A 12739-nucleotide genomic window follows, 5' to 3' on the forward strand; every position below is an offset into this window, starting at 1 on the left:
CCTTCACCAAAGCAACTTGATAGGATGAATTATGGAAAGTAAGGATTAAATATGATTTATTAATATATTATGGGAATAATATATTAAAGGAGAAATCATATTGTTTAATTAATATTAGTCAATAATTAATTGGTAATTAGTTTTGTAACTAAAAGAGATTAATTAAACTTAAGGGACTGGAATTGCAATTATAGGATAATTGAAATTTGGGCCATGGATTGCCTTGTATTAAGGGATGGACGAATTCTAATGGGAAACCCATAAGGAAATCGTCCATGGGCTTGATAAAAGGAGTCTATGGGTTGCTTAGGGCTTAAACATCCAAATTAGGATTTCCTTGTTAGATAACCCTAATAGCCCAACTATATAAAGACCCCTTAAGGTTCAAAAACGTGGCTAATGTTCTTGTAAGGGTTTACACACGTTTTTGGCAGCCTCCATCCTCTCTCCTCTTCATCCTCTTGCTTATGGTGTTTGTGAACCATTAGAGGAGTGACACTTGTGACTCTAAGCCTTCCAAAGTCAATTCAAGGAGATTTGTGATTGTTATTGCTACATAACAATCAAGGTAACATTATAAACCTATTCTCATGTTAATATGATTATTTGAATGCTAGAATTAGGGTTTATAGTCTTGGATAACTTGCATGTATAATAGAGAAACCTAGATCCAAGCATTAGGGTTTATATGAGCACATAGGATGTCTTATGACAAAAACCCATCAAGTGATTGCTGACCGAGTCAAATATTTCGGGCTTTAGCAAACGAGCGGACCCGAGTCGAGTCAACCAAAATTGCTGACCGGACCCGGTCAGCTCACTATCAAACGGAGCCTAAGTATGTAACTGTGATAGGTTAACACTCGCATATTGTTCTGAATGTATTCATGATCGATAGTTTGCACGAACTTCTATCGCTCATTTCTCTTTCTTTTCTACCAATGACATCCTTTATTTGATTTGTTCTAGAGTTATGACACATGTAATACACATCGTTTCATCATTCTTTATTAATTTTTAAAATTTTATTGTTTATTATATTGGTTATGTTTAATATATGATCACTAATATCAAAATATGTTGAATGTTTCTTGGATATCAAAATATATCTATAATAAATAATGTTTGTTGAATATATTTGTAATTGTAATGTATATTTTATGTATAATGAACTATAAGACCTAACAAGTTGTTTTATAATGCTTTATTTATATTTTATAATCTATATGTTAATTGTTTCATTGTTTAAGTTTGTTTAGCTTTTTGTTTTGCTACGAACGTATCGTGGGTATCATCTTCAATTTAAAAAATTAAAAAATTATTCAAGTTAAACAGATATGTTTATGAAAAAATAAGGATAAAATTTTATAATTTTGTGATTTTTCCATTATTATTTTTAATTATCAATAATATTTTTCCTTTTAATATATGGTTTTTCACGGGTTATAACCTAATATAATTATATCTAAATATCAATGGATTTGGTCACATTTTATACGATATTACTATACATTTTTAAACATTATTTGATATAGTTGGTTGTCAAATTCGAATTATTTTGCTATTAACATCATTTATTGCAATATAGTTTCCTTAATAACAACAAACTCTCAATAGTCAAATACAATTCTAATTGAACTCAACTTAACATTTATAGATTTCAAATGCCCTTAATTAGCACCAAAGTCTAAACAATTAATTCTTGCCTAGTGGTAAGAAATTAACAATCAATAAATAAAGTTCTATGTTTATTGTTTAAACCTAAAAATTACCTTCGTATCAATGACAAACAATTTTTGTCAATGGAATTAAAGAGCAAAGGAAAAGGAAAAAGAAAAAGAGACAAAGACCCAAAGAAAACATTACTTAAGACGTGGGTTGGTACCCTCCTATAAATTACATTAAATAACTACTATTTCATTATCCTTTCACACACACACACACATCTTGATTCCTGGTTGTTACAGAAAAGAGAAAATAGTGTGTAAACAAAAAGTCTTCGCAAGTCAAGAATCTGGAATAGGAAACATTCCCACCACCTACACACTACCACAGCTGTTAATAAATATTCCGATACAAGTGCGCAACCATCAACACTTTGGCCCGATAACATTCGGTCTCTCTTCCCGATATCCGCCGGAGAGAACAAGTTATGGGGGTTAGGAACTTGATGTTATGTGGAAACAGCTCCACCAAAAGCAGTTCCTACGAAACGGAGCAGATGAAGAAGAAGATCAAAGGAACAGTTGTGTTAATGAAGAAAAACATTCTCGATCTCAATGATTATGGTGCATCGTTTCTTGATAGGGTTTATGAACTCTTCGGCAAACGTATCTCGATCAAACTTATCAGCAAGGATCACTTTGAGGAATCATGTCAGTTCATCTCCTTCACTATGTTTTCCGACAATCGTACATAAACTATGTTCATATTCTTAATGTTGATATTGTTTAGGGAATGGATCGAATGGGGAGATCGGAAAAGCGGCGGTTCTTGAAGATTGGATCAAAAAAAAGACGCCGATGTCCGCCGGAGAAGCTTCTTTCTCGGTGACATTTGAATGGAATGAATCCATGGGAGTTCCTGGTGCTTTCGTGATAAAGAACCAGCACCATAGTCAGTTTTACCTCAAAACTCTGACCTTAGAACATGTTCCTGATCATGGAACAGTCCACTTCGTCTGCAACTCGTGGGTGTACCCTGCGCATCGTTATAAGTACAACCGTGTCTTCTTTGCTAACAAGGTAAATACCTTTTTTTTTTACTGCATTCTTTTGTTAGAATGAACAAAGAAACGACTATAAATGTAACTGTCACGAAATTAATAAATTAAATGCATATTAATTTATACAACCATATGTATTTTATATTATTTGTTTATTAAATAGTATAAAAAACAACTATATTATATAAATTAAAATAAGGATTGGACTATTAAAAGTTTTGTAGTCAATGATGACTGTCGTTATTCACGTTTTGAAGGTCAATAATTAAGTGAGGGTTTCTTGTATTTTTATAAAGAAAGGAGAATATATATTTGGATACACGAATGGTTCTTATGTTTACGATAATTTACGTATTTGGTGTCTAACTTATTTTATTAACTTGAAAGATCACTACTGTTTGTTTTAGTTACGTACTTTGTCTCTATTACCTAAAAAAATACTATTTTAACTTTGATTTTTTAATTTATTTAAATAAACACACAAACCACACTCCCATCATCTTAACTTATATATCTTACTATTTTTTTCTATTTAAATAATAGTGTTTTTAAGTAAGACAGTAACCAAATACAGTAAAAAAAAAAAAAAAAGCAAACGTATAATAAAAAAAATAGTAAAGATCTTTTAAATTAAAACAAAAATCAAAGAACAAACATACAAATAACTCAAAATCAAAAATCATAAGGACTATTAATATAATTTACTTGTAAATTTGTGATTTGTTGTTGATGTTTTAGTGGGTCAATGGGGCCACCTAACTTTTTTTCCTATAAATAAAGTGAGATCACATAAAGTATTTGATGCTTTCTTGTCATGTCAGATTTTCATTAAGCACACCCAGGTTGATATTCCCAAATTCAAACTTTATTTATATATAAAAATTAATGTATTTTGTACTCTATATATGTATATTAAAATAGGAGTATTTGGCTTTTTCTTTGTCTCTTTCTATTATTTCATATTATAAAATGTTCTGATTCTAATTTGAAATATTAGTAACGTAATATAATATTTTATCTGTCTCATATTTATTTTTTATTTTTTATTTTTGAAATTTTTATTTTCAATTTTTAACTCTAAATATTTTTTTTATTATATATTATTTCATAAAACTTATAAAAATAATACTTTATTTAAAACACAATTCAATCATATCTTTTGCATCAAATATTATATGTTAAAGACAAAAATATTTAATGTTAAAACTGAAAGATAAAAACTTTAAAATTAAAAAACAAACTATAAATATAGTACAGAGTTAATATGTTTTTAACATTTAACTTTTGTTTATAAGATGTTGAATATTTTAATAAATAGTTTAATTTTGATTTGTATGACTTATGATATCAAGTTAATCTTAGTAATCAAAATTTTATGATCAAATTAGTTGTTTATAATTGTTGATTTTGTAGAGTCTGCTTAAATCAAACTCTGATGGAGTAATATCCGGTAAAAGATATATGAGATGCTACTATATGTCCGAATTAAAGTAAACTAACTGTGTTACCAAATGTTTAGAATCTAATTGAGTTAGACTCAACCTCTTATAAAACTTAGGATATAATAGTTTTTTTTTAATCTCCAAATATATCATTTAATTAATTATAAAAACATATTTTTTACATGTTATTTTACACTTTCAGTTATTTTTATCAAAGTTATTTTTTATCAGCTATCTTTTTATTTGGTAGTTAGCTTTTCAACTAGCACTTAGTACACCAAAGATAATCTTAATATTAAGTATATATCCATGGCCCTTGAAATGTTTGAAAAACTATATGTTTTTTCTTTATTTGGATTGGGTTAATTTTGGCAATCAAGTTTATTAGGAAACTAAGGGTGCATTTAGTTGCGGAAAAATGAACTGTTTTTCGGAAAATTTTTCCAAGAAAAATGAGAATTTTGAAAACGCATTTAGTTCGTCTATTTTTCTAAATTTTTCACGGAAAATGAAAATTTTCTGTTTTCTAAAATTACAAAGAAGTTGGAAAATTTTGGAAAAGTGATAATTATTGTTTTCCACATTTTTATAATTCCAAAATTTTTCTATGAACACACACCCACTCTAACCCATCCACCTCTACCTACCCCCACCTTAACATCCCCCCCACACACATACCCACCCCCCACACACACATACATACCTACTCACACACGCACACACCAACCCCCACACACATACATACATACCCACCCCCACACACACCCGCCCACAAACACACACACACATACATACCCACCCACACACGCACCCACCCACCCGCACACACATAGACACAAACCACACACATACATACTCATCCACACACTCACCCACCCACAAACACACACACACACACATATATATACCCACCCCCCCCCCCCCCCCCCACACACACACCCCCACCCACAAACACACACAAACATACACACCCACAAACACACACACATACATACCCACCCCACCACACACACACACATACATACGCACCCCACCACACACACACACACATACATACATACCCACCCATACACACACACTCGCACACACACATACATACACACCCACCCCCCCACACAAACCCACACCTATCCCACCTCCACCCTTACAGACACACACACTTACACACACAAACCTACACCTACCCCCACAAACACACACATACACACACACAAACACACATTCGCACCCCCACCCACCCAACACAGCCACAACAATCACCGACCTACCATCACCACCACCACCACCACTAACCCGTCACTAGCACCACCACCACCGTTGCCGCCACAATCACCACCACTGACACAATTGTCGCCGCCACCACCATCGCCTGTCATCACCACCACCGCCGCCGACCCGCAACCGTCCCCGCCCCCACCCCACCCTACCACCGCTACTGTTTTATAAAAATGAAAACCGTTAGAAAAATACACATCTAAACACGTTTTCTAATTTTGTAAAACTAAAAATGAAAAATAAATAAGTTTAACTAAACGCGTTTTCTAAAATTTTCAATGAAAAATGAAAACGAAAATCGAAAAGGAAAACAAAAAACGGAAAATGAAAATTGTTTTTCCGTTTACTTAAGGTATTTAGGAAACAATATACAATTGAGTTAATTTTAGTAATGCGTCGCTGTTATCCAAAATTGATTCAATCAACCGAAATTAACTTAATTATATAATTTCCCAACATGAGAAAATCAAATTTTATTTAGTTTTATATATGAAGCGAACATAAATTTACTGTTTAAACTTGTCCTTTTTTTTTTATTTTATATATAGGAAAATTAAGTTATTCCAACGATAGGTTGTTACGTACGACAATTCTTATATACTTAGAAAGTAAATAGGTCAGAATGTAATGTGTAGAATTAAAATATACAATTCATACATCTTAACATTATACTTTCCTATCCAATAAGATTCATTTCTCCAGTTTGCTCTTATTCTTATATTCAAAAAGTAAGATTTGAATAAATCGAAGTATCAAACAACTATTTTATGTTATCATGAATTTAGTTTTCTAATTATTTTATGTTTTATTATGAACAAATAGGTCCAAAACAATAGGATAAGAGATTTTCTTAGTTACAAGAATGTGGCTTCCAACTTAATGTGCATCATGCATCATGCGTCATGCATCACATGACGAATATTTATTTAAAATCATTTAATTTTATAATTAGAAATAAGGTGCTTGCATTGAATTTTGATGCAAGTCTTTATATTTTTCTTTTGTTTTATTATTATTTTTTGTTCCCATAACCTATTAAGTGACGCACACTTGTTCAATAAAAAAATACATCTTTTTGTCTAAAAAACTCCGACACTTTTAGGTTGTTTTGAAAATAAAACAAAGACATTACATTTTTAATAAGTTTCAAACTAAATATTATATATTATATTTTGAATGTATTTGACAAAAATAGCTGTTAGTTGGAAGCGAATAGCGGGTAGCTGGTAGCGATTAGCAGCTAGCTAGTAGTAGGAAGCTATATAACTTTTATTTATTATATAATTGCTTGACAAAACTAGCCGGAAGCTTTTGAAATATATAAAATTACATAAAATGATAATTGATTAAAAATAAATAAATATAAAAATATAGCTTTAAGAGTAATTATGGAAATTGATTTCAAAAACTCAGTAGCGTTTTGTTAAACGCTACATAAAGTAGTTTTTAGATTTTGAGCGTTTTGTTTAAACTAAAAACTAAATGCCTGTACTACCAAACAAAGTTTTTGTTTAAACTAGAGAATTTTGTCACAATCTAAAAGTCGAAAGCTTTCAAACACTTCCAGAAGTTCTGTACCAAACACATTATTTCTAATGAGTAAACACAAACATACACATACACAATATATATATATATATATATATATATATATATATATATATATATATATATATATATATATATATATATATATATATATATATATATATATATATATATATATATATATATTATTTAAAATCTATAGTTTTAAGAGCACAACAAATTTAACATTTTATAGATACACTGATATAAGTCTATCTTTTCTTTGGATCAAAAGTCGGTGTCTTCTATTTTCTTTAGATGAAAAGGCGATCCAAGAACAGTTCAAGATATTAATCACGTGAAAAAGAAAAATCAAGGAACTTCATCGACTAATTTGTGGATGTATGTTGTCAATTTTTTCTTTTTCTTTTTTCAACATTTTATTAATGTCTTACTAAGAATATGTAAAAATACATTGTAAATAAATTGTCAATATTAAAGAGTATTCGGGACTTTATACAAGAATAGGATTGAAATTCCAATATAACAAATTTTATGTTGATCTATAAAATGTTTTATATAAAACAACGTGCAATTCAAAATGTTTTTGATACAAATGGTCCCATTCACGTTTAAAAAAATTATCTCCTTGTCTTTATGATCCTGTATTTGTCACAAATGGCCCAATTGAAAATGTTTTCTACAAAACAACGTGCAATTCAATGAACGATTATTATACCTTTTTTTTTTTTTTTTTTTTTTTTTTAATTTTTTAATTTTATTTTATTTAAATCTTTAGATAATGTTAAATACAACCATTATAGCTATACATTTTTATTTACTTCAACAAACATACCACCTTTTATTTTTATTACTACTGTAACTATAATATCATATTCTTCTAATTTTGTCTTATTAAATATTTATACTTTAATAAATCTTTACTAAATAAATACAACATTCTTCTTTCCACACCAGTTTAAAAAAAATAAATCCAGTTATAATAACATTAAATATTATTATGTATTTTTGATGAATCTTCTGTAATTAGAAAAAAAAAAAAAAAAAATCTGAACTATAATATTCTAATATGTAGATGTAGATAAAAGTAAAATCATAACTTTTTCAATAGTAAATAGTTTAATTCAAATAGGTTACATTTCTAATGTAAACTTATTACATATTTGTTATATCTCAGAGGTCATTAGAGTTTAATGAATTGTCTATGACAAGTTTTACATCTATGCAAGTGTCTCATTAAACTCTCCATTTGAATGTTCTTAGGCTTATTTACCTTGTTCCACACCGGAACCACTACGACACTATAGACAACAAGAACTTATCAACCTCAGAGGAACTGGTTCAGGAATGCTAAAGAAATGGGATAGGGTTTATGACTACGCTTGCTATAACGATTTGGGCTTCCCTGATAAAGGACCGGATTACACCCGACCCGTTTTGGGTGGATCCCAGGAGTATCCATATCCACGAAGAGGAAGAACAGGTCGAAAGCCAACCAAAACCGATCCAAATTCCGAAAAGAGATTGTTTCTTCTAAGTCTGAACATTTATGTTCCACGAGATGAACGATTTAATGAAGTCAAGTTCTCAGATTTCTTAGGCTACTCAGCTAAATCTATAGGCCAAGTGATTCGTCCTGAGATCAAGGCATTCTTTGATAAAACTCCGAACGAGTTTGATTCTTTTAAAGATATACTGAATCTCTACACAGATGGGCTTAAGCTCCCCAAACGCTCTGTTAGCAAGATCAGAAAACGGATTCATTTGGAGTTGGTGAAAGAACTCTTACGTAACGATGGAGAAAAGCCTCTTACATTCCCAATGCCCGATGTTATCAGAGGTATGAAAATCTGCTTATAGCTAGGGTAATCGAAACTTAATTATAATCTTTTTCAGTGTTTATCTTTGAGAAGGAAATAATTAAAAAAGTGGACTTTTGTAGTCAACAAGTCTGCATGGAGAAAAGATGAAGAATTTGCAAGAGAAATGCTCGCCGGTGTAAATCCGGTGGTCATCCGGCGACTTCAAGTAAGTTCAATACATCGAAGTCTTGGGATCGAATATCGATCAACCACGAATTTGAAATTTTAACCTTTAATGTTTCTACTTTCTACATCACCAGGAGTTCCCACCAATTAGTAAGCTTGATCCGAAAGAATATGGTGACCAAACAAGCTCCATGAAAAAGGAACATCTCGAACCAAATATGAACGGACTAACAGTAGAACAAGTATATACGAATTAAACCCATATGAGTTTTGTGTTTTGTGTTTATTAATTTTCTGATGTACGTATTTGGATATCATGTGTAGGCTTTAGAAGAAAATAAGTTGTTCATCTTGGATCATCATGATGCATTGATGCCATACCTGACAAGAATCAACACCACGAATTCGAAGATATATGCCACCAGAACAGTCCTCTTGCTGCAACACGACGACACACTTAAACCACTTGCAATCGAGTTAAGTTTACCGAATGATCCCAATTCAGAAAACCATGGCCTTGGTTGCACTAGTGAAATCTTTACTCCATGCGACGATGGTGTTGAAGCCACCATATGGCAGTTGGCTAAGGCTTACGCCGCCGTGAATGACTCTGGATATCATCAACTTATTAGCCACTGGTATTGTACTTGATCTGTGAACATATTCTACTTCAGTTCTTTGATCGTTTTTGTTTAGTTTTTTTGATTCATGTTAGTTGTGCAGGTTGAACACCCATGCAGTAATTGAACCATTTATAATTGCTACGAATCGACAGTTAAGTGTTGTTCATCCTATATACAAACTTCTTCATCCACATTTTCGTGATACAATGCACATAAACGCGTTAGCTCGACAAATACTCATCAACGCCGGGGGTGTACTTGAAATGACTGTATTTCCGGCCAAATACGCCATGGAAATGTCTGCTGTTATTTATAAGAACTGGGTCTTCCCAGAACAGGCGCTGCCAGCTGATCTACTTAAGAGGTATACAATTAGCCAATGTTACTATGTCGAGTAATCGAGCTTTAATTGTTTGTGAATTATATATGTAGAGGTGTAGCTGTGAAGGATCCAAACGAACCCAACGGATTAAAACTGCTGATAGAAGACTACCCTTTCGCGGTGGACGGACTTGAGATTTGGTCGGCGATCAAAACCTGGGTTGAAGAATACTGCTGTATATATTACTCCTCAGACGACGTCGTTAGAGAAGATTCAGAAGTCCAGTCATGGTGGGAGGATTTGAGAACAAAAGGCCACGGTGACAAGAAAGACGAGCCGTGGTGGCCTAAGATGCAGACACGTGAAGAGCTAATCGACACCTGTACAATCATCATATGGGTGGCGTCAGCTCTCCATGCGGCAGTCAATTTCGGTCAATACCCTTACGCTGGATACCTCCCCAACCGCCCCACCGTCAGCCGCCGGTTCATGCCAAAGAAAGGAACGCCGGAGTACGCAAAGTTGGAATCAGACCCGGAAAAAGCTTTCCTGGAAACGATCACGAGCCAGCTTCAAACGTTGCTTGGAGTTTCGCTTATAGAGATTCTGTCGAGGCATTCGACTGATGAGATTTATCTTGGTCAAAGTGAGTCTCCGCATTGGACTTGGGATACTGATGCATTAGAGGCGTTTGAGAGGTTTGGGAAGAAACTGGAGGAGATTGAAGAGAGAATAAAGATAAGGAACAGTGATGAGAGGTTGAAGAATAGAAATGGACCTGTGCAGGTTGCGTATACTTTGCTTTATCCGAATACGTCGGATAAGAGTCATAAGGGTGGACTTACGGGGAAGGGAATTCCAAATAGCATATCGATCTGAAAAGATTTAAGTTGGTTTGTGTTTTTGTGGTGTAGATTGTTATTGTTTGCGTTTCAAGGCATAATATGTAAAACAAATAAAGTTTGCCCAATTTTTAGTAAGAAAGTGCACTTTCTGGTTTGTTTCATATTAGACCATCACATCACCGTCATATTCTCTCTTCTACTAATATGGATACCTATCATTATAACATACCATTTCTATCTCATTTTTTTAAAAAATTAAAAAAAAAAAAATTAAAAATACAATAAAATCATTCTTTTAATACTAGTTTCCATTAAATTAAAATACAAAATTACATTAAATAAAAACTACATGTTGAAAATAATAATAATAATAATAATAATAATAACATTAAAAATAAAAATTACATTACTTAAAATAAAAATTAACACAAAACATTAAAAAACATAAAAATACCAAGCATAAATAAAATAAACTACCAGCTACGTCTACGTCGGGCTTGAACCGACTCTTTCATTGCGAGAAAAAGCTCCAAGTCTTCGTCATCGAGGTCGTCCGCTTTCATTTTTAATATTTTCATATCGGTTTTTGTTTGGATCGTTGCTTGTGTCTCTTTAAATGATGTTTGTGCTTCAATCATTTTTTGTTCTATCCGAATTATCATATCAGCCTTTGTTTCTTGAAGTTGCACATATCGATCAAATGTATCGCCAAAAAGATTCATAACACTAGAGCTCGAAGATGTTGAAGCCGTGTTTTTTTGCTTTATTTCTTTTAACGGGCCGACGAAAATGTTGATTGTTTTCAAGATCTAGCGGATCATCGTTGATGTTGATGTGTGTTCGGCTGTCCGATTGTTTAAAAGTTACATCGAGGTTTCCCGAACGCTTTGAACTGGATGATTGTGAAGTTCCTTCGGTTTGCTCTTTCCATTTTGGAGCATCTTTTAATTTTAACCACGCTTTCATATATGGAAAAGTTTTGCGTGTTGAAGTTGTTTTTTTTCAAATTGATCCATGGCCACCTTAAAGATATCAAAATCGTTTGATCTGCTTTTGCGTATGTTTAGGAGGTTGTTGTAACTTCTTTCAAATTCGGTGCATTTTAGTCGAATATCGCACCATTTCGACGTACTTTGATCGGCATTTCGAGTTTCACTTTTAATTAACTCGTAAAAAATGGCTCGAACTTTCTACCAAAAACTTTCGTAAGGTTGACTATCTCCTACAATTGGGTCTTGGGAAGCCGACACCCATGCCTCCGCTAACTTTTCTTCTTCGTCTTTTTTCCATGAAACATTTTCTTGGGTGGTAGTGGGTCGGCCCAGTTATTTTCATTTTTTTTTCTTTTTTGGTTGAGGTGGTGGTGAAGGTTGCGTTTCCAAAACAAAATCCGGCAAAAATGATGGTTGTGAAATTGGTGGTTGTTGTGGTTGTGATGCATGTTGTTGGAGTTGTAGTTAGAATTGTTGTTGTTGGAAGGTCGGAAAATGTTGATATTGTTGAAAAGTGGTGTTTGTTGGATAGGGGAACTGGTTTGAAGCAAATTGACAAAACCACCTTGAGGTGATTCTATAGTCGGAAATTTGTGAGGGGTTGTATCTAACACAAAAGCATTATTGGGTTTGTGATTTCTATAGTTTGGAGGGATATTTTGGTTGAGATCCATGGTTTTTGGTTGTGTAGATGTAGTGTGTATTTTGTGTATAGAGAAAGAAAAGAATGACGTAAGAAATAAGTGGTAGAAGTGTGGTATTTATAGGTAAATAAATTGGTTAAATTTTTGTTTAATTTTTTTAAAATAAACTAGCCGTTGAACGACTACAAACATTTGGTCAAAGTGGGTTACGATCTTATTCGTCGTTTGCATTCGTTATTCCAAACACAAGCCATCACGGAAACGGCCGACCACGAAATAACGGGGTGGTGTGCACGGCCGTTGTACATTTTATTTAGAGAATACAAACAAAGTCA

At 32.6% G+C, this 12739-nt stretch overlaps 1 protein-coding gene across 1 annotated transcript; it reads left to right on the plus strand.

Moving 5' to 3' along the window:
- The first annotated feature begins 1914 nt into the window (after positions 1-1914).
- On the plus strand, positions 1915-10929 carry LOC145047684 (putative linoleate 9S-lipoxygenase 5). The gene is made up of 8 exons (XM_078996020.1): positions 1915-2375; positions 2455-2744; positions 8254-8830; positions 8933-9018; positions 9113-9220; positions 9303-9616; positions 9702-9965; positions 10034-10929. Exons 1-8 carry the CDS (start codon positions 2153-2155, stop codon positions 10800-10802), a joined length of 2631 nt encoding a protein of 876 aa, XP_078852146.1. The 5' UTR covers positions 1915-2152; the 3' UTR covers positions 10803-10929.
- The last annotated feature ends 1810 nt before the right edge of the window (positions 10930-12739 follow it).

Source organism: Lactuca saligna, chromosome 5, assembly GCF_052625555.1.
Source record: "Lactuca saligna cultivar CGN05327 chromosome 5, ASM5262555v1, whole genome shotgun sequence".
Classification (NCBI taxonomy): domain Eukaryota; kingdom Viridiplantae; phylum Streptophyta; class Magnoliopsida; order Asterales; family Asteraceae; genus Lactuca; species Lactuca saligna.